At 46.9% G+C, this 23,264-nt stretch overlaps 1 protein-coding gene across 2 annotated transcripts in view; it reads left to right on the top strand.

Annotated features, from left to right (window-relative positions):
- The window catches only part of ACAD10 (acyl-CoA dehydrogenase family member 10), a 40,203-nt gene extending 24,005 nt beyond the window's left edge, over nt 1-16,198 (top strand). For both annotated transcript variants that reach the window (XM_029922441.1, XM_029922440.1), the window contains 5 exons: nt 1,155-1,336; nt 6,187-6,337; nt 7,370-7,521; nt 8,892-9,065; nt 15,463-16,198. In XM_029922441.1, the coding sequence (XP_029778301.1) occupies nt 1,155-1,336; nt 6,187-6,337; nt 7,370-7,521; nt 8,892-9,065; nt 15,463-15,647 (844 nt within the window). In that variant the 3' untranslated portion in view covers nt 15,648-16,198. The remainder of the gene's footprint in view (nt 1-1,154; nt 1,337-6,186; nt 6,338-7,369; nt 7,522-8,891; nt 9,066-15,462) is intronic.
- The last annotated feature ends 7,066 nt before the right edge of the window (nt 16,199-23,264 follow it).

Raw genomic sequence — 23,264 nt, 5'->3', positions numbered from 1 at the left:
TGTCTGGCTTCGGCTCAGGCCACGATCTCATGGTTTGTGAGTTGAAGCCCCGCGTCGGGCTCTGTGCTGACAGCTCAGAGCCTGGAGCCTGCTTCGGATTCTGTGTCTCCCTCTCTCTGTGACCCTCCCCTGCTCACACGGTCTCTCTCCGTCTCTCAAAAAGAAATAAAAAACATAAAAAAATTTAAAGAGTTCTCATCTAGATTAAAATATTGTTAGCATTTTGCCATAATTGCTTTCTATGTCAATATATGTATACTTACATATCTGTGTATTTGTATGATATAAATAATTTTATATGATAGCAATTATACAATCTAATAATTTTATACATTTTATAAATAAGTATATTTTCTCTCTATGTATAAATTATTTTTAGCTGAGTCTTTTGAAGTTGCATACACTTACTAAAAATAAAGACATTTTCTTTCATAGTCAAAGCAGTGTTACTACACTTAAGATAATTAATAATTTAATAATAAATTTAAATTCTAGCCTATGATCAAGTCAGGATAAACAGTTTTTAATGGTAGAATTTTCAAAACAATTTTTTATTTTTTATTTATTTTTAAATTTGTTTAAATGTTTATTTATTTTCAAAGAGAGAGACAGAGAACAAACAGGAAAGGGGCAGAAAAAACAGGAAGACACAGACTCCAAAGCAGGCTCCAGTCTCTGAGCTATCAGCACAGAGCCTGACATGGAGCTCGAACTCACAAACCACGAGATCATGACCCGAGCCGAAGTTGGATGCTTAACCAACTGAGCCACCCAGGAGCCCCACAAAACAACTTTTTAGAACAGTCAACTGATTCCTAGTAATGTCTAGCCCCCTCTCAGTATGCTTTCCTACATTATCGCTCTTAAACTCCATTCCATAGCTTCTCCAAGTGCACTAATGGAAGCGAGGTAAGTGCACTAATGGAGGCAAGGAAGTTTAGACAGGGCTGTGTGTATGGACCGGTTTGGGAATGGGGTACTTCTCACCTTCTGGGCTTAAGCACAAAGGAGAAAGGAAACATCCAGTACTCTGGGCCTGAACTCCATCCCCAGTCCTTGGAACGAACACACAGGACAGTTAGAAAAAGCAATGCCATGACTAACAGCCTGTTATGAGCTGGGCCACTGAAACACCTTGTCTGTGTCCCTCCCAGGGTCATAGGTGCTCCGTTCTACCTGATGGAGTACTGCCCAGGCCTCATCTACAGAGACCCTGCTCTGCCAGGCTTGGAGCCCACCCAGAGGCGGGCCATTTACACTGCCATGAACAGAGTCTTGTGCAGAATTCACAGCGTGGACCTGAAGGCTGCAGGCCTAGAAGACTATGAGAAACATGGTGAGCATGAGGCCAATTGTCTTTCGTGCTGATAGTTTCCTTGTGAGTGTGTTATACCCAGATTTTAATATCGCCCCAAAAACCAGAGATCACCTGGGAGACCGAATCACACATGCAAAAGCAAAGGGCTTTATTACGAATTTAGGCCCGGCCAACCTAAACTCGGGCTCACAGACTTCAACAACACACTGGATCCACGTGGAGCGAGCCCCCAACAAAGGTGGGGTAGGGCTTTTATGAGTTTGGGAAGGGGGAGTTACAGGAAATTGTGACACAGGTACAGTGATCCAATATTATTATATACAATATTATTGACAGCAGGTTTAACCATTCACATTGCCTAGAGTATTTACTACTCTTGGCGGGACCCAATCACAACATTTAGAGTATTGACCAATCACAGATCGGGCCCAGGACGCTCACGTAGGGCGTGACTAGTCTTAGCCTCCTTCTTTAGGCCCGCCCTTAGAAATGTTGGAGATGTTAGCTGGCGTTTCCTGATTGGGTGGTCCCTTCTGCCTTGGGCAATGTGTGCCCTTCTATTCTTTCATGGAGTCAGTTTCAGACCTGCATCCTTACAAGTGCTCCTGTTTTTAGGATTTGCATGATGTCAGGTTGTTAATATACCTAGTGTTTGCTAAATGTAAGGTAGGCTTCGAAGCTTCCTACTTGAAAACCCAATTACATTTTAATGGAGGTGTCACTACCTAGACATACGACATACTATCCCCGGATACATCCCTTCATGGACTATAGAATCTCTCTTCGCTGCAACTTTGTCTTGTTAGACCACTTCAGTCTTTATTTTTTCTGATACTAGCCAGGAGTACTTAAGATACTTTTTTCTGTTTTTACTCTCAAACATTTTTTTTATGTTTATTTATTTTTGAGAGACAGAGAAAGCACAAGCAGGGGAGGGTCAGAGAGAGAGGTAGATGCAGAAGCTGAAGCAGGCTCCAGGCTCTGAGCTAGCTGTCAGCACAGAGCCTGACTGGGGACTAGAACCCAAAAACCATGAGATCATAACCTGTATCAAAGCTGGACGTTTAACTGACTGAGCCACACAGGCACCCTTAAAAATTTTTTTTAAATAATTATTTTGAGAGAACATGTACCTGTATCAGTGGGGGAACGGCAGAGGGAGAGAGAGAAAGAGAGAGAGAATCCCAAGCAGGTTCCACACTGTCAGCGCAGAGTCCCCAGGACTGGGGTTCAATCCCACAAGAGCCGTGAGATCATGACCTGGGCTGAAATCAAGAGTTGGCTTCTTAACCGACTGAGCCCCCTGGGCGCCCTGGGTATCCTGTACTTTATCTGGCAGCCCTAGTCCCCAGTGAAAGGGCGAGTGGGCAAAAGCAACACCTGTGGCCCATATTGATCCATTGTTTCAGGATGGAAAGAGCATTGGAGCAGAGGTTGGATGCTAATTTGTCAGGGACCTTTGGGCAAGTCACATTACTTCGTCATAGTTTTCTCAATAGTAAAGATTTGCTTAAAAACAAATGCCTGTGCTGCCTGCCTCACAGGCTGACGTGAAAAGCACATGAGGTGGCAGCTGTCCCAGGGCTTTGAATGATGATAAAGCCTTAGGCAACTGAAGTAATGGGCAGTGTGATGTCCTGTCCTGGAGAGAGAACAGCTTAGGGAAGCCTCTCCCATGTGCTGTCTGAATGGATCCTGTGCCTTTTACTTTACTTTATTTTATTTTATTCTTAAATATTTATTTTTGAGAGAGTGCAAGCAGGGGAGGAACTGAGAGAGGCGGACAGAAGATCCACTCAACCGACTGAGCCACCCAGGTGCCCCCTGTGCCTTTTATTTATTTAAAAAAAAATTTTTTTACATTTATTTATTTTTGAGAGACAGAGAGTGAACAGAGGAGGAGTAGAGAAAGAAAGAGACACAAAATCTGAAGCAGGCTCCAGGCTCTGAGCTAACAGTCTGCATCAAGCCCGATGTGGGGCTCGAACCCACAAACTGTGAGATCATGACCTGAGCTGAAGGCAGATGCTCAACCAACTGAGTCACCCAGGCGCCCCTCCCCCGTGCCTTTTAAAGTAGACCGTTTTGATGTCTTTTCCACTGGCCTCTTCACATCTAGAGACAAAGCAGAAATCTGACGGGATTTCATGTGACCTACCAGCCAGCATCCCAGGCCACTGGCTGTGTTTTGAGCCTGAAAGCATAAAGCAGCCTCATCATGCTTCAGGTTCACGGATCCGGCTACAGAGGCATTAGATCTTCCTTTTCAAAAACCCTGCAATTTCTCTGGTTACGTCAGGAATCCAGCTGCTTAGCAGGGAATTGGCTATAAATAGATACAACCATTTGTGTTAAGAGGGGGTATTTTAAATAAATTTGCATATTCAAATAAATTTAAATATTTGCTGGCGCAAGCGAGTATCTCCTGAAAGACCTAAGAAGCTGGTCACGTGGGGTGGGTTGCCTGCGGGGAGGAAAAGAGCTGAAAGGCTGGGCAGAGGGGCGGGAGAAAGATCACTGTTCACCCTTTTGTCATTTTAATTCCAAGCCCTGTGAATGTGTTATCCATTCAAAAGAACACATTTAAATTTGTAACAAAACAAAACAACAAAAGAGAGACAGGGAGAGAGCACACAAACATGATTTCTAATCTAGAGGGACTTTTGACAAAGATCCTTTAGGGGCAGTCCAATTACCACAAAGAACCTTTTCACCACCGAGGACCAGCAGGGAGCACATAATCCTCTTTTCTTGGGGGTGGGGGGTGGGGGCAGGGGCAGTCTGCTTCCGGAAGGATGTTTCTGCGCCTTGGCCGGCCTGACAGCGACCAGCGGCCCGCGGAGCCGGACACGGCCAGCTGCGGCTGCTTCCCGTGAGAAGGGAACGCACACAGCCCTGGCTTGATGTGTGTGAGGGGCGGGAGGCCCCAAATCCTCAGGCTCCGCTCCTGTGGGTTTCGTGTTTGACTTCTTAGTATGATAATTTTCAAACTACAGAAACGTGAAATAGTACAATGAATAACTACACATGCCCACTACTGATTTTAACAATGGTGAACTTTTGCCATATTCACGTTTCTCTTTCCTTCTCCCTCTCCCTCTGTTTCTTTGTCTCTCTCTTACTCTATATAAATATATTTAACAAAGTTGTAGAGACCCTAACACTTAACTCCTAAATATTAAGTATGCATTTCCTTAAAAATAAGGACATTCTCCAATACCATTACCACATCCAAGAAAATTTACAATTTTCCCACAACATCCAAAACTCGATCCATACTCAGATTTCATCAGTTATCCCCTCATATCTTTTATAATGAGTTTACCCCCTCCCCATTTTTTCCAATGAATTTTTTGACACCAAGTCAGGGAGCCCCTGAGTGGCTCAATCAGTTAAGCATCCAACTCTTGATTTTGGCTCAGGTCAAGATCCCATAGTTGTGAGATCAAGCCTGAAACTTGCTTAAGATTCTCCCACTCTCTCTCTCTCAAAAAAAAAAAAAAGACCAAGTCAGTTGTCTTCTATGTTTTTCTTGATTATCTCCTGTGGTTTGTCTTCTATTTCCTATAATTCTGAAAACTAAGTCTAAAGGCTTGATTTGTTTTGGATTAAATTCTTATGGATTTTGATCTCCACCTCTCAGGATCCAACTAGACTTTCCAAAGGGCTCGTGTCTGGATGCTCCCAACTGTGAGCCGACTGCTTAGAGGGAGAGTGACCTGTCTGTCTTTATCTCAAACCCTTCAGCCTCTGGGGACCACTGTTCTTTCGGATGAGGGTAGAGGGCCTGGCTCAGAGCCAGGGACCTGACACATCTGTTAATTATTCGTTCTATTACTAGTGACAATTAATAATTGTCCACTGACAATAGCTGGGACAATAATGCCACCATTCATGGAGCAGGCTTTTGTGCAGCTCACAATCTGGCATGTTCTCTATGGATTTCTGTTAGCCTTCAGAGCAGTCCTGTGGAAGTCAGGTGTCAGTACACTCCCGTAGAAGAAGCAAGTGAGGCTCGGAGAAGTTAAATCATTTGAAGACCTTGACTGTGAGCTGAGTTGACCTCGGAACTCCTCCCAGTGTCCCGGTCCCAGATATACTTTGCAAGTCCCTCAACTTTGGTATCTTTTGAGTTTCTTAGCAAACAACTGTATAATAATAGCAAATAGGGGCGCCTGGGTGGCTCAGTCGGTTAGGCCTCCGACTCGGGCTCAGGTCAGATCTCACGTTCGTGGGTTCGAGCCCCGCATCAGGCTCTGTGCTGACAGCTAGCTCAGAGCCTGGAGCCTGCTTCTGGTTCTGTGTCTCCTTCTCTCTCTGCCCCTCCTCCTCTCATGCTCTGTCTCTCTCTGTATTAAAAATAAATAAAACATTAAAAAATTTTTAAAAAAATAATAGCAAATAACTCATATGTACTTTACTACAGGCCAGGAACATTCCCAGCAGCCTTTACATATCTTATCCTCCTAACAGCTCTCTGATCTCTGATCTCTCTCACCGATGAGGAAAAACTGAGGCACAGAGAGGTTAAGTCAGCTGAGATACAGAATGGCAGAGCTGGGAATCACAGCCAGGCAGTCCAGCCCCAGACTCCATGCTGTTGGCCAACAACTGTTGTTTAGCCAAAGAGGGATTTCTAAAAGGCTGTTAGGAAGCTTGAGGGGGCCAGGGATCAGGCTTGCAGGCCATGTGGCTGGGAACAGATCACACTGAAATCCAGCCACAGCGGCAGGAGCGTGGTGTGAAAACCTCCTGGGTCATCAGGTGATAACCCAGAGCATTAACAAGACTTTCACTGTTCTGGTTACTTTCCGGAACCCTTGGAGGATGTCTGAGCGGCATGCCATGTTCTGATTCTCTCTCCTCAGGGGACTGTGTTCCACGTCAGGTGCAAAGCTGGATTAAGCACTATCGAGCCTCCGAAACCAGCACCATCCCGGCGATGGAGAGGCTCATCCAATGGCTACCGCTCCATCTTCCCAGGCCCCAGAAGACCACCGTGGTGCATGGGGACTTCAGGTAGGCACGGCTGTGGCGGAGGGTGAATGCCTACAGGTGGAAAATGATGGGCGGGGTCCTGGAAGGGGAAATCAAGCAGCTGGTCTGAACCTGATTTGCACAGAGAATTACTTCCTTTATAGAGGTCCTCCCTGTGCCATTTATGGCACCGTTTCTCCACCTTGGTCTATTGTCATCTGGGCCTCGTTATGATGGGGGGCTGTCCTGTGCAACAGTGGGAGTTATTACAGCCCCTAGGTTCAAAGTGCAAATGTGTGCTCCAGTTACGGCTGCATCAAAACTCCAACACTGCATGGCTGTAAACAATGGCGGCAGTTACTTTGCTCACAAAATCTGCTGTCTGGGGACAGGATAGTTTGTTTGAACTGGGAAGGCTGTCAGGCCGGGGCCTGGACTCTCCTGAAGGCTCACTCACGTCCTGTAACTGGGGCAGAGAAGACTGAGCAGCTGGGCGCCCTGGGCCTCTCTCTCTGTGCTCTCTCCAGCACAGCAGCTCCTGGGCAGCCAGACTCCTTACCTGGTGGCTCAGGGCTGCAAACGTGTGTGTTCCGAGAGGGAGGGCTGATTGGGAGCTCATCACCTTTTCTGAGCTGGGCTCTAGAGTCACTTAGCGTCACTTCCACCTGCACCTGCGTTATATTTGTCAGAAGCAGTTGCTTCGAGCAGCAAAGAATTAGACTCTGGCTTTTGTGGAAGAAGTGTCAAAGAAGGTACAGACCTGTTTTAAACCCATCACAGGGAAGGAGGAAGAGCCAGAACCCAGAGAGAGACGGCTCCCTGACCAGAGCTGTGGCCCTTGGGAGAGGAATGCAGTGTCCCTCGTCTGTCTGCCTCCTCGTAGCCTGCTGGTGTCCCCGTTGGCGAAGCCCACCTGAGCCAGAGGGCGAGGGAGCCAGTGGACGTGGGCCCTGAGGGGCTAATAGGGTGGGGAGTGCGTTTGCAGGGGCAAACGGAAGGCACCTAGCACAGAACACACCCCTGGTTCGCAGTTTCCTTAGAGCTGTCTTTCCCTTCCTTCTGCGGCATATTCAGGCTGGACAACCTGCTGTTCCATCCAGAAAAGAACGAGGTGCTTGCCGTCCTTGACTGGGAACTCTCTACTGTAGGCGACCCCCTTGTGGACGTGGCATCCAGCTGCCTGCCCCACTACCTCCCATCCAGTTTTCCCGGGTCCCTGCTGCGAGGTAGGAGCCGCTGAGGGAGAAGAGGGAACAGGCAGCTCCATTAAAGCACCTGAGGCACAGAAGTAGCCATGATGGGGGGTGGGGGGATGCATGAAATCAAAGTCCTGGTGGTTTGGCTGGAAAATGCATTCCTGCCAGTGGGGGGCGGGGTGGGGGGAACAGGTGGAGGGTATTTTAAGTGAGAAAGATGTGTGCGTAGGCCCCTCTTACGTTTCTACTAAACTAATTTCTATCTAATTCTCTAAATAAAAAATACAAATTTATTTTAAAATGTTGGTGCCAACAAAAAACAAAAGAAGTTAAAGTCATCAATAGTCCCAGAGATGACCACTGCCAACTTTCTCATCTTTCCGTGTGCGTACATACATTTGTTTAAGTGAAACTATGATTGTATGATTTTATGGTCTGTTTTTTCCCCACTTAATCACATGTTTTTATGCCATTAAGTATTTCTTCTACAGCATCATTTTTAATGATGAAATAGGACTTTACTGAATACAATTAATTTAATCAAGACATTTTGACAAATGTCTTAAGACAGATACTCAAATATCCTATTTGGATATTTAATTTTGTTTCCAATTTTTTTTCTTTCTTTTTTTTTTGTTTTATAATTTTTTAAATGTTTTTTATTTATTTTTGATACAGAGAGAGACAGAGCATGAGAGGGGGAGGGGTAGAGAGAGGAGGCACAGAACTGGAAGCAGGCTCCAGGCTCTGAGCCAGCTGTCAGCACAGAGCCTGATGCAGGGCTCGAACCCACGAACGTGAGATCTGACCTGAGCCGAAGTTGGAGGCTTAACCGACTGAGCCACCCAGGCGCCCCTTCATTTTTTTTTAATATTACCTCCCCCCAACCGTCACAGAAAAAGGCAGTGAACATCTTTGTAGGAGTATCTTTGCCTATATTATAAGATAAACTCTGGACAAAGTCCTAGGAACAAAGTATATTACATGCTTCTAAACCATGAAAATGTTACAAATGAAGAAAATCGGTGAAAATTTTTATTTGTTGTAATTATTTTTTTCAAAATTTGGCAGGATCTTTCTTTCAATACCGTTTTTTATCAAATGGCAGATGGAAAACCATGTGCATTGGCCCTGAGTCGTGTCCCGATGAAAGTGGAGGCCCCTCATTCCCTCCTCTGCTGCCAACTTAGTCTGAAATCTTTAAGGGCCAGTTTGCAAGTAGCTTCATCACGGGATCCCAGCCATGTCGGGGCAGAAGAGCTGTTGAAATCAGGAGCTGACCCTGGGAGCTAGCTGTGAAGCCCATTTCCGGGCAGGAAGTGATTTTCATAATTCAGATACCTTCGTCCACAGGAGAGTGTGTGGTCACTGCCCAGACATGACGCTGTCTGTCGCCTCAGGTTTCAGGGACTGTGATTTCACTCAGCTGGGAATCCCTACTGCAGAGGAGTATTTCAGGATGTACTGTCTTCACTCGGGGATGCCCCCTGCTGACAACTGGAACTTCTACATGGCCTTCTCCTTTTTCCGCGTGGCCGCGATCCTGCAGGGAGTCTACAAGAGCTCGCTCACAGGTAATGGGTGGCTCCGGAGAGCCTGCCTGAGGGTGTGAGGCACAGCCACTTGCTTCTCCCCCTAGAAACCCTCCTGTGACCAATTTAGCCAGAATTCTACAATATTCAGTTAACTCACCTATATGTCATTAATAGCATATACATATACATGTATTCTTTTTTTTTTTCTTTGAGAGAGACAGAGCGCGAGATGGGGAGGGGCAGAGAGAGAGGGAGACACAGAATCTGAAGCAAGTTCTAGGCTCTGAGCTGTCAGCACAGAGCCCGACACGGGGCCCAAACCCATGAACTGTGAGATCATGCCCTGAGCCGAAGCCGGATGCTTAACCGACTGAGCCACCCAGGCGCCCCTTAAAACAATTTTTTTAATGTTTATGTTTGAGAGAGAGACAGAATGTAAGCAGGGGAGGGACAGAGAGAGACACACACAGAATCTGAAGCAGGCTTTAGGCCCCAAGCTGAGCCGAACACAGCACTCAGACTCACAGACCACAGTATCATGACCAGAGCTAATGCTGGACGCCTAACCGACTGAGCGCGCCATACGTATTTTTTAAAATATTTAAACTTAAATTTTTTTTAATGTTTATTTTGAGAAAGTGAGCGTGCATGTGTGCAGAGCAAGCGGCAGAGGGGGAGAGAGAGAGAAAGAGACAGAAAATCCCAAGCAGGCTCCCTGCTGCCAGCCCACTAACCGTGAGACCATGACCTGAGCTGAAATCAAGAATCAGACCGTTAACCAAATGAGCCACACCCAGGCGCCCCAAACTTTAAAAAATTATTAACATAACATACAAACACACAAACTTACATGATAAGAAGTCAGTCATAAAGAAGAATACAAAAATACCCAATTTTGTGTTGGATGGCTCAGCAGTTAAGCATCCCACTTCGGCTCGGATCATGATCTCTCAGTCCATGAGTTTGAGCCCGTGTCGGGCTCTGTGCTGACAGCTCAGAGCCTGGAGTCTGCTTCAGATTCTGTACCTCCCTCTCTCTGCCCCTCCCCCACTCGCACTCTGTCTCTCTCCCTCAAAAATAAACACGAAATAAAATTTTAAAAAAGATTATAAAATTATTTTCCTTTTTTCTCAGTACCATTTCTCAAACATAAACGCCACCCTTAACAGTTTCATGGATCCCTCGGTTTGTCCTGTGTGTCTGTCTAGTTTCTCCCTCTATACAAGTTTTATAAAAATGTGTTCATCCTACATGTATTTTTTAGTACCTTGATTTTTAGTTTTTTATGCTTAAGAATTCCTATGAAATATTTGTGTGTGTATATATGTAGATATGACGTGTGTATATATAGGATATATGTGTGTATACAATTATTATAGATACATATATTTTACAACAAAAGGTACATTCCTTTTATTTTCACTTAACAATATTTTATTAAAAAAACAATATTTCATAGAGACTTCCCATATGAGTATGTACAGATACACATCATTGTTTTTGATTTCTATAGTACATTCCATTGTATGGATATAGTGTAATTTATTTAACCCATTTTCCTATCGATAAATCTTTGGGTTGTTTGCACACTTTAGCAAACACAAATAGTGGTTGGCGACCACTGTCTTATGCACATGTGTGAATAAACCCAAAGGATAAATTCCCAGAATTAGAATTGCTGAGTTAAAGTATGTGCATTTTAATTTTTTGTACATGTTGCCAAATCCCAGTAAGAGAATTGCTGAAGGAAGAAAAAAGATTATGTGTTTTAAAATGCTTTATTGAACTAGTTTGGAATTCTAGATTCTATCTTGTGCATCTGAGCTTCTGGGAAGAAAAGTTAATTGTTGCTACTCAGAACTGACAATTGGTTAAATCGTATATGTACATAAATGTATCGCCTACAGAGTGTTTACGTGTGTGTGTGTGTGTGTGTGTGTGTGTGTGTGAGGGGATGCCACAATCTTATTAGTACTCATTTTAGATCTTGCAGGATAGCGAATGAAATCATTATATCCTAAGTTATTTAAGAAGATAGAAAGACCGATTACAGTTTGCTTCCTATGTAGAAAGGAAGACAGTGGAAAGAAAGCAGACAGAACCCGCCAAAAAGCCCTAGAAACAGCGGCTAACCCGGTAGGCTTACGTACTCCCAGTTTTCCCCATGTCATCATCTCTAAATTCCATTCCCATCAGAAGGAACCAGGACCGTGTTCAGATCCAGGGCAGGCACCTTGTCATACAGGAGGCTGTTGAAGACTACTTGGGTCATGTCTAAAGGACTCAGGAGCCACCTTGCATAGGCACCCGCTTGCTAATGACAGGACACTTGGAGTACCAGTAAGGATAAAGCTGAAATGGATGGGAACACATCAAGTATGTTTAAATCCATGAGTAAAGAGTGACACTAAACCAGAGTCAAAGTCTCCATTGGTGGCTCTGGAACGCCAGGGAAGCAGCCCATTATTCTAAAAAATGATAAAGGAAAAAGAAATCACGCATTTATCCTGCCTTTCGTATACAAATTATATGTCAGGCTACCCAGATACCTGAGGGAAAGTCTCTCTCTAGGGAAGTATCCCAGACAGAATGACAGAATTAGCCGGTTTCCCACCGCCCATACATGAATGGACCCGGAAAATAAGTATGCATGGCGCTAACAGCAGCAAGAGAGAAACGGCCAGACATTACACACCTCCTGATGCTTCCCCGGAAGTCAGACCTGGGTCTGACTGAGCTGTGGTGCCAACTACCAGCTTACAGGAAACAGACAGTCAGAGGAGCACGTTAAACGTGCTCTGAGGCATAGCCACTCACAGCATCCAGATTTGGGGACACCTCACAGTTTCTTCAACAAATGAATGTCAGGGGGGGAAAGAGAAGATGAAAAAGGAGCCTGTAGATTGAAAGAGACTTAAAAGACATATCAGCCAATTACGGTGTTTGGATCGTATTTAGATTCCTATTTGAAAAAACAAATTATTAAAAAAATTATGCAATAGTGAAATTTGAATTCTGACTGGACAGTTAGTGATATTGGGGTCATAGTTAACTTATTTTATTTTATTTTTCTTTTTTATTAAAGAGAAGAGAGCATGCATGTGTAGCGGAGAGGGGCAGAGGGAAAGAGAGAATCCTTTTTTTTAAAGTGTGTTTATTTTTGAGAGAGTGTGTGTGCACATGTGCACACGCATGTGGGGGAGGAGTGAAGGAGAGAGAATGAAGGGGAGAGAGAGAGAATCCCAAGCAGGCTCCACACTCACAACCCTGTGATCATGACCTGAGCTCAAATCAAGAGTTGGTCACCCAACCAACTGAGCCACCTGGCATCCCAGTTAACTGTTTTTTAAGTGTGATGATGGTACTGTGGGCTTTTGAGTGTTATTAGACATATACGAAGTATTTACAGGTGGAATGAAGTAATATTTGGGATTTACGTCAGAAAAATCTAAGACAGTGAGGATGGCGATGACAGAGAATAAAACCAAACTGGCCATACTTTGATGACTATTGAAGCTGAGTGATAGGCACTTCCAGATTCCTTATACTCTGCACTCTATTTTTATATATCTTTGAAAATTTCCAAAATGAAAAATTAAAACAAAAGTCAATAGAGAGAAACCCAGCAGTGGGTTTGCTAGTAGGACGGGAGCGTCGTGGCTGCGAGGTCATCGACATCCCAAGTTTGGAGGCTGCATGTTGTCTTCGGCCAGGCTCCCATGTTCTAATGAGAAAGGCAGTTACAGTAGGGGAATTGGTCATTCATTCACAAGGATCTGAACCTCTTCCAAGCCAAGTACTAGGAACCAGCAATACAAAGTTGTGAGCAAAACAGTGTCCGGAGAAAAATCAGCACCCAGATGACTTCTAGTTTCACCACCCTCATCTGATAATAGGGGTCTCGATAAGCAGGAATTCTTGGAAACCATATTTTTGCTTCTTCCAGACAGATTAGTTCTAACCACCGTTTCCTAATTTGTGTTAGGGCTTTGCAGTGAAGGCTAACCAGAAATGTTTAATCAAGCAGAAGGACTGCTCGGTCCATCAGGTGACGAACGGGCCCTACTCCCTGCAGACATTTTCTAGACGACGACTACTGTGTTCTCCCTGGATCCTGCTCCAGTGTGGGGACAAGCTGAGTGGGTTCTCAATGATCCCTTCTGGAATCTCGACACCCATAAACCCATTGGTATTGCTGCCGATTGGCCTATCAGGAAGTCATTTGACAGTTTCCAAGACCCTGTGTGGCTTCATGCTTCTCTGGCTCGGAGGTGAAACACTCCACGCGTTCGCCAGCACACAGGGACACAGAGGTGCTGTCCTCACAGGACTTTGTTCCTCCAATCCTGTTGGCGCTTCTTCCCCTCCCCGCCGGGAAGCCAGCCAGATACACAGAGGAAGTGGTGTAGTTTTCTCACATAAAAACAGCGAAATCCGTTTTTTGAAGGAATAGGATAATAATATTACATGAGAGGAAGCAAGAACCCGGCTCTGGGAACGCAAATATTTCTGTCTAAAAGCATTTTCCGGGTTGAAGAGGTGAGGGACTTGGCATTGCCCTGGAAGGTGGGGTTTGGAGAAGGAGCATTTGTTTCAAAGGCATTCTCTGTGGTGTTAGCTCATCACTGGGTGGGGGGGGGAGAACCGTGCCCCGAGTCAGGGGCGAGGGTGCTGATTTACAGTCCGAACGTGGGTGCTGACATTTAGACGGCTGCTGAAATTCTAGAACAGAGGAAGTGCTTGTGAGCATAGCTTAGGAGGCCGCGGTCTCCTCTGCCCAGACGACATGTAGGAAAATACACAGAAGTAATAATAGCTTGAAGTCCGCCCAGGCTCTTACCGACGACTTTCCAAGAGACAGAGAGAGCGGCACTCTGAGAGGGAGGTGTAGTGGGGAGAACACAACGAAGAGAACACTTTGTGTTCTCTGTTAGAAAAAGGAGATCGTTAGGAAAAATAGTGAGTTCAAGGCGGGTGTCTCCCACGTGGCACATGCCGTCTGAATGATGGCGGGGCGCAGATGGAGCCCCTCATGAGAGAGCACGCGTTTGCCCCCGCTGCAGTCCCTCGCAGTGACTAGGAAGGGGGCCGTCTGGTTCCCTGCTGGCCCCCCAGGGCCTGGGTCCATGGCCAGGCCCAGGAAGGTGCTGAGTAAAGACGTCCGGCGGCCTGCCTTCTTTGCTATGTAGCAAATGGATCTGGTTCCTGATCTGTAGGAATGCATAATGTCTTTAGCACCAAAGCTGCTTGAAAATGGCTCTTTGGGGAAATTGGCCGTGGCAGGGACCAGAAGAAAAATAGGCCTCTGCAAGACCCATTGATTGATACAAAGAGAATGAGCAAAACACAGTCTCTTTAGAGTCAGGAAATGCTAAATATAATCTAGGAGAGCTGCCTGTGAAGAAGCTCACTCTAAGGGGACCATATACATACTTCATGCAGGTCACTGAATGCCAGAAGCCAGTGAAAGACTCTGCCCCCTGCATTCATGTGACATTCGGGGATAGACTCACTAGAGAAATGGAGATTTGAAAGGGGGCGGGGCGCCTGGGTAGCTCCGTCAGTTAAGCCTCTGACTCTCGATTTTGGCTCAGGGCACGGAGATTAGGCCCCTCCCCAGGCTCTGCTCTGTGCGGGGAGCGTGCTTAAGATTCTTTCTCTGCCTCTCTCTCAAAAAGAAATAGAGATCACAGTTGCCAGGGGCTGGGGCAAAGGGTTGAGAACAAAGGGACACCATGGAGATTTGGGGATGATGGGCATATTTTGTATCTTGATGGCAGCGCTGGCCTGACTAAACTCCCAGAACTTTACGCTTTCATAAAGAGGGGGTGTATACACTATACCTCAGTTAAAAAAATTTTTACATTAAAAAAATCCTTTTTAAAAAGGTCTTTTTGCACATATTTAAAAGCAAGCAAGCAGGCAGTGAGAGCCTAAGTGGAGTGAGTTCTGCAGGGCAGACCCTGGCGTTCACTTGCACAGAGTGGTATCCAGACCCCAGCCATTAACTCGGTCCCCAGTGACAGTTGTTACGAGTTTTGCGGCAAGAGAGGTCAGTCTAGGATAATGCAGGGCTTTCGATAGCCCCCCAGTGACAGCACAAGTGATTGGGGGTGTTCCTGGCTTCCTTTAGTGTCTTTAGGGAAAGAAGAGGTAAAGAGCAGGGAGCAGTTCAAATGAGCCTGACTCCTGGCTCCGAGCCCACTGCTGTCAGCTTGGGGATGCCTCTTAAGACCCAGATCCTTGTCTGTAAAGTGGGGATTAAAAGCATCCTAATGCTTGGGAATTCAATAAGCTCTAATAATCCACACAGGCACTTAGCACTTAGCACCGTGTCTGGTGTGTGGCCTGGACTCAGCAAATGGCAGTAGCTCTGATAGCATTATGATTAAGGGTTATTTGGCAGTAATCACTGTTTTTCTTTGCTTCTGCTTAGGGCAAGCAAGCTTTGTGGCCACCGAACCAAGTGGAAAACTGACTGAATTTATCTCTAACCTTGCATGGGATTTTGCCATCAAAGAAGGGTTCCGGGTTTTCAAAGAGATGCCAGCCACAAAACCACCAATGAGGTCCTATCACACGCAGGCTGGTCACAGTCCCTGCCGAGCATCCCAGGCGTGAGCAGTTATATCCCCTTTCCAGAATCTTCCCCAACTCATGCGTCAAAGGGACCTCTGGTTATCTCTCCAGAGGGCCTTTCCCTGCCAATCAGGGAGCTGCATCAGCGGCTGAAGCAGTGATATGTGTACCCCGCTGAGTCAGAGCGAGGGCGTCACCAAGCCTCAGCAGAGGGATGGACCCTTTCCCTGCTGATCGAATATCTTGACGGAAAGCAGCGTACTGAGAGTTGGTAAGACATGGCGGGACCTCAGCCCAGTGACCAGACACGTCTGTTCCGCACCGAGGCAGCAAAGAGACAAGAGGGTGAAAAGGAATTATCTTTGCTTTTCAGTATCATTAGGAAGAGCTAGCTCTAGATTACTCAGTTTTCACTTCATTGCTTTTTCTGTGTGACGATGTCATGGCCGGCGCCACAGCCCAGGCAGAGGAGCTCCAAGTCTGTGGTCCGTGCCCCGGGACATGTGGGCTTATTGTATGCATATTTGAATTATGTAAACTTGAAATACTGTGATATAAAATATATCAGTTAATAAAGTCTCTTATTTTTAAAAGGTTTAATTATTTATTTTCAAAGAGAGAGAGAAAACTTGTCCATACAGGAGAGGGCAAAGAGAGGGAGAGAGAATCCCAAGAGCCTCCACGCTATCAGCGCAGAGCCTGATGTGGGGCTCGATCCCGTGAATCATGAGATCATGACCTGAGCTGAAACCAAGAGTCAGATGCTCAACTGACTGAGTCACCCAGGTTCCCCAATAAACTCTTCAAAGAACCCATAATGTCAAAAATAAAGGGCTAAAGTCAACTGCAAACTGTTTCAGCTGTTGACACACTGACACTACACTAGCTGATAATGGAAATAAATACCTGCTTGTTCTTTGTCTGAAGATGACTCTTGGCTTGTGTTAACTTTTAAGGTATTTGAGGTCTCCAGGAGCACACATTTTGCCTATAATGCAACCATCATCTACTTTAAAAATTTGTTTTAAATGTTTGTCTATTTTTGAGAGAGACAGAATATGAGTGAGAGGTAGGACAGAGAGAGAGGGAGACACAGAATCCGGAGCGGCTCCAGGCCCTGAGCCGTCGGCACGGAGTCCAAGGCGGGGCTCGAACCCACAAACCAAGAGATCATGACCTGAGCCGAAGTTGGACGCTTAACTGACTGAGCCACCCAGGCACCCCAACCATTATCTACTTTTTAAGAAAATGGGGGCACCCTCCCCTCCTCACACTGTCTCTATCTCAAAAATAAAAATTAAAAAAAATTTTAAAAATGAAAATGGCATTATCACTTTTTTTCTGACTACAAACCTATTGCAAAATTACCAAAGCTCAAACATGACAAGAGTAAAAAGAGTTCATGACATAGAGCTCTCTAAAGTCCCTTGCCCTCTTAGACCATCGCTCAGTGTATGAGGTTCCCAGCTGCTTTTCTCTATTACATACTAACATATTATTCCCATGTTGTAATGGGATTGTTGTATGCACTCGAATCTCCCACTTGCTTATTTAATGACATATCAGTGCCTGGAGATGGACCTTCTAGGGTTTCTGCGGTGTGGGCGTATGTAATTTGTCTACCCTCCCCCTGGCTGAGGGACGCCGTGGGTGTCTCAGTAGGCTAGGTCACTGGATCACTTAAGCAGCAAGGGACGTTAGCTGGCTGCTGACATGGATAAGGAGGCTGAAGACCCAGCTTTAGAAGGCGAGGGAAGGCAGCAGCAGGGAGTGTGGCCAAGGCTGTCACAAGGGCAGCCAGCTGGCTGGGGGTTCTCAGGAAGCCTCCTCAGGACTCTGACCCTAGACTTTGCGATGGGGAATTTCAGAGGCCTGGGGAGTGGGGGCGGATGTCCCATGGCCTCACCTTCATTGCCCAGAATCAGAATGAGGGCACATCTGGCCCCTTCACTTTCTGCAGTTGATCCCACTAAAATGTATATAGTGAAGGAGCCCCCTGGAATTAGAAGGGGGTTTGGATCCTGTGCAAGCAAGGTGCATTGAATGCTCTTACACACTTCTGTGTCCACTTACTGTTTCTACAACAGGATAAACTCTGTGAAGTAAAAATCCTGGCCCCTGGGACGCCTGGGCGGCTTAGTCGGTTAAGCATCCGACTTCGGCTCAGGTCATGATCTCATAGTCTGTGGGTTTGAGCCCCGTGTTGGGCTCTGTGCTGACAACCTAGAGCCTGGAGCTGCTTCGGATTCTTTGTCTCACTCTCTGTCCCTCTGTCTCTCTGTCTCTCTCTCAAAATAAAGGCATTAAAAAAAATTTTTTAATAAAAAATATATTGGCCCAAGAATGAGACCATTTAGTGTTCTAATAAATATTGCTAAGGTTTTTTTTTTTCAGATTTTTAAGTTTTTAAGTAATCTCTGCATCCAATGTGAGGCTCAAACTCACAACCCCATGATCAACAGTCATGTGCTCCACCAACTGAGCCACCCAGGCGCCCCAAATATTGCCAACTTTTGATCAAGAAGGTGCTTACTGCTCTATGCTCCCATCATTACCAGGCGAACTGCCTCCTGCCACTGCCGCCCAGCACATTCCAGGCTCTCGCGGGGGATGTAAGCATTGGAAGAGGAAATGCACACGCAGCAAACGCCTCCAGACTCTAAAAGGAATGCTGAGGAAAAACTGCGATTAGGGATCATTTTACTTCCAGTTATACCTGAATGGGAACATCATGGTAACAGATTTGTGGGCAAAGCAGTGAAACTGTAGTGTGGCTTCTATCCCATGTGTCACTACCCCCCCAAACGGGAAGACGTATTTGTTCATTTATGGGGTATTTCACCAATCCTGTGAGGTAAGCATCATTAACCTCGATTTGCAGGCAAGGAAAGGGATGCGTCCAGGAACACAGCCAGGAATAACAGCGCCTAGATTCGTGTCCAGATCTGCTGGCTCAGATTTTGTGGGTCCCCCTCCACACACACACACAAGGAGATGGTTAGACCCATTTCCTTAGTCTGCCTCTTCAGAACTCTTGTGTTTCTTCTCCTGCCCTTTCCTGCTTCATTTGTTCCAATAAATCTGTCCCTTTTTTCCTTTGGTCATTGCACTCTGAGCTCATCAGCTCAATGCAAACAACAGGATGAGTGCATGTCCGGATTCTGGAAGTATGTCATGAGACCAGGCCCAGGGTAAATGCACAAGTCAGGCCAGCTGTGTCCTCCCCGGAGAAGGGCTGATTACACTCCTAATCACCAACGTTTAGGGCAGCCTGTCTGCTTCGGCGTCAGACACTGTATTCCACAGTTCATCTCAGTTCATCTTTTTTACTTTTTTAAGTTTATTTAGTTAGAGCAGGGGTAGACAGGAGAGAGAGAGAGAATCACTGTCAAACCCACAAAATGTGAGATCATGACCTGAGCCGAAATCAAGAGTCAGATGCTTAGCTGACTGAGCCACCCAGGTGCCCCAAATCTCATTTAATCTTTACAGCAACCCGGTTGGATGGACGTTGTGGGCATGGATTGGGTTTGGGCTGCCTAGGGTTCATTCTTCTTTCTTAGTACAGCACCCCAATTTCATTTGGAGGCATTCCTTCCCCTCCTTCAGACACAGTGGCAGAACTGTGAGTCCAGCCCTCCTTGGGCAAGAAGTGGGCACATGAGCCAAGCTAGGCCAGCCAGGCTCTCCGGAATTAGGAGAGTAAATGGTATCTTCAGGAAGAAAAGTTGGCACTTGCTCATTTCAAAGCAGTGGGGCCCCGGCAGGGCTGAGTATCCTGTCCTAAGTGACCCTCTGGGTACCTGGGTTCCTGTTTATTTCTGAGCCTCATTCTCTAATCTGAGCTCCTGATAACCTTTCCATTCAGTTCGTTTTTTTTCCCCTTAGTTAGCCACAGTCGGTTTCTATTGCTGTAACTCAGTAGTCCTGACTGATAGGTGGATAGTCATGTCCCATTTCACAGATGAAGAAACTGATCCCATGACTTGCCCCGCCAGGTGCGGCAGGGCTGACTCTGAACCAGGTAGTCGGACTGAAGGCCAGAGTTCCTGACCCCGGGCTCGACTTCCTAGTTGCTTGGCCAGGAGCAATGTTGAGAAATCTGAGGTTCTCTGTCCAAGGGACAAAGCCACCCAGTCATAAAGGAGACTGGGTCAAGGGCTCTGCTCACGCTCCACGCCACAGCAGCCACGTGTCCTAGGCTTCTGAGTCTTCAGCCCCCACACTTCCTTCTCTGTTGTCTTTCAACTAAGGAGGTCCATGGCGGGGCTTTGGGAAGAACTTTCACGAGGGTGTCGGAGAGCCACCTGACTTGGAGGGAGCCCTTGCTCACACTTCCGGGGTATCTGAAGTTTTGAATATGGACATGGGAGTCACTGTGATGCCTTCTCTCCTTGTCAGATACTTAACTGTTCTGCTCCAGATACAGAGGACATGGAGCTTCTGGTGCAGTATGGCCCCAGGAGCAAACCTGCTGGCTGATGCTGTCACCAGTGGGGAAGGCCGGCTCCTATTTGCTATGACCCAGCCCCTGGCACCTGCTTGGAGCACCACCCACTGGAGCCCCTCATCAGGCTGGACCCTTGTGGGGCCCCTCTGGGCTCAGGGAGCCAGGGAGGGGAGTGGAGAGTGAGGAGGGGGTGGGAGGTGGGGAGGGGGCCTTGCCAGCTCTAGGCAGGCGTGCACTTCGGGTGCCCCATGAGTTCTCTTCCATCACCAGGTGGATCCCACAAGTGATGCTCTAGGGGGGAATTCATTCCCCCCTCTCTTTGGTAGGCCCTGGGCATCTCCTTTGGAAGGGCAGAAGGTCACTTCCTCAGTGGCTCCCCCTGCTGTGGGATCAGGTGCTATGTCACAGGGGCCATGATAATCCCGCCCTTCATCATGCAGGAACTCAGCAGGACCCTCCTTAAATGCTGTATGCAGGGGCCCCTGGGGGGCTCAGTCATTAAGCCTCCGACTTCGGCTCAGGTCATGATCTCATGGTCCATGGGTTCAAGCCTGATGCGGGGCTTGAATGCATCGGGCTCTGTGCTGACAGCTCAGAGCTTGGAGCCTGCTTCAGACTCTGTGTGTGTGTCTCTCTCTCACTCTGTCCATCTCCTGCTCCCGCTCTGTCTGTCTCTCTCAAAAATAAATACACATTAAAAAAAAGAGGAAAAACATGCTGTATGTATCTCACCTCCCAGGAGGTACAAATTACCATCCCATCTTACAGAGGGGAAAACTAAGATGGGGTAGTGATTTGAGTCACTTGCCTAAAGTACTAACCCCTGCTCGCATGTAGGGCACCCAGAGGGAAGGGTTGGCCTGGTTCCAAACCTGTGCCCATTATGTTGACGGAAACTGTGGGAACAGCAGAATAGGCTTCCAGTGATAAAGTAGCAGCTTTCAGCCTCGTGTGTCTAAAGTATATATTTTGAACTCTACATGATTAAAAAATATATATATGTATATATATACACACACATATATATACGTATTTTAAATTACTCTTATGATGTTGGATTCATTCCTCACTGGGACAAAAACCAATAGCTCTCATTCCTGGTCCGGAGCCTGCAGGTCCTCATCTGATTATGTGAGGTCTTGATGAGCCCTATCTGCTTGCTGGCTTGGGCTTTCCCGGGCCAGGACTGCTGGAGAGCTGATGGCCCAGCCCCAGATGAGAGGGTCTGCCCCTCTGCTCTCCTGGCAGACGTCTTGGGTCCCTTCTGCCAACTGGGTGTGTTTGTGGGGAAAACACAGCATGCCCCACCCCCTGGGAGCAGCTCATGCTCTTGGTTGGCATGGATCCCCCCAGGCTAATATCATCCCGCCTCCGACACAGGCTGGAAGGCGCTCCAGGTTCGCATCCCGGCAGCAGCGCCCCTCTGTGTGTGGGTCTGGGACCGAGGAAGCGGCTTTGGGCAGCCCTTGCACTAGCTCAGGACACAAAACCTCCAAGCGTATGATGACATTGGGAGGGCCACACGTTCCTGCGTGTGATTTCCATACATCACTATCAACCACCAAGCAAATTTCAGACAAGTATTTAGACTCCTTTTTTCCTCTCCTGAACTTAGAAAATTAGCAAGAATCTGAGATGAGGAGACCACACAGGACGGAGACGTGCACTACAAACTTTGTCTTCTGGATCCCATCGGACAGCTGACCTCCAGGCCTGGGGCTCCTCCCACTGGCGCTCTTTCTCTCCGCTAACAGCATCCACATTTTTATTTCCAGTGTTTCCAGAGGATTTCTACAGTGGTAGAGTCACACCCCACCAAGGAGGTTCAGTTCAAGGTAGAGTCATTATGTTTTAGAGAAGGAATGGCAAAATGTTCACGTAACCTTGTAACTCTCTGCGATTTAGTGTCCTACCCTCCCTTCCCCTTCAGTCATGTCCCAGTTAGAAGGCTGAGTAAAGGACAGGAATATTGCCGGCAGGTGACCTGCATGGAGACAAGGGATAAACACATCCAAAGGAAACAGGCAGACGGACTGCTCAGCGGGAGTTGCTCGGGGGTTTCAGTGGCCATGGGAGTCCCGTTTGAGCAGGTGGGCTTGCCCCAGGAGAATCCTGGCAGGCGGGGCTTCGAGATCACCCGGGGAGGACTAATCCCAGCAGGACCCACTGATGCGTGCGGCTAACTGGGTACTCGGGGAGGGTCCTGGCACTCAGGAAAGCCCACGTGGGTGCTTTCATGTGTGCCCGCTCTGACTCAGAGACACCTGGGACCTCAAATCCTAACCGTTTTATGAGAGCACTTAGCAGGTGAAACAAGAAGCTGCGGTCCTGTCTTTGCTTTGCATCTGTTACTTTTGAAGTTTGAAATTCAGAGCAAAATGGGTCTCACTCTGTCAAGGTGATCAGAAGGAAAAGGTCAGACTCTACGGCACCGGAGGGCAAAGTTCCAAGGTCCAAAGGGTCATGGGCTGCTACTAGCTCATCTTTAAAATTCAGATACCAGAGAGAACCCACCCTCGTGGGTTTTGTCCCTAGGTTCTAGTGTCTAGCCCTAAATCACCCTCCTTGCCCAGCATGTCCCCAGAAAACTTTATTCTTTGATCCCCTCAAAGACTGAAAGCCCATGCAGAAGAGAGAGCTATGGCTGGGAACAGTAATTCAAATCAGTGGCAGTGGTTTCACAAAATGAAGCAAGTCTTGAGATCAAACAAACGCCTCACAAGAACCTCAGTACCAAGAACAAAGGTGTTTCCATGTGTTTGGACAACTGAGCAAACCTGCTGTGATTCACACCTGCTGAGTTGAGGCTGACTAGTTCTTTTTTCTGTAAAAAGAAAGTGCTCCTGGGGCACCTGGGTGGCTCAGTCGGTTAAGCCTCCAACTTCGGCTCACGTCAGATCTCACGTTCGTGGGTTCGAGCCCTGCATCGGGCTCTATGCTGACAGCTAGCTCAGAGCCTGGAGCCTGCTTCTGGTTCTGTGTCTCCTTCTCTCTCTGCCCCTCCCCCCTCATGCTCTGTCTCTCTCTGTATCAAAAATAAATAAAACATTAAAAAAAAAGTGCTCCTCACAACTCAACACCAAAAAATAACAAACAAAACCCCCCCACAAATAATCCAATTAAAAATGGACAGAAGACATGAACAGATATGTCTCCCAAGAAGATACCCTGATGGCCAGCAGACACCTGAAAAGATACTCAACATCATG

Source organism: Suricata suricatta, chromosome 14 (genome assembly GCF_006229205.1).
Source record: "Suricata suricatta isolate VVHF042 chromosome 14, meerkat_22Aug2017_6uvM2_HiC, whole genome shotgun sequence".
Classification (NCBI taxonomy): domain Eukaryota; kingdom Metazoa; phylum Chordata; class Mammalia; order Carnivora; family Herpestidae; genus Suricata; species Suricata suricatta.
The sequence above is the reverse complement of the archived record's forward strand: the minus strand, read 5'-3'. Positions and strand labels throughout refer to the sequence as shown.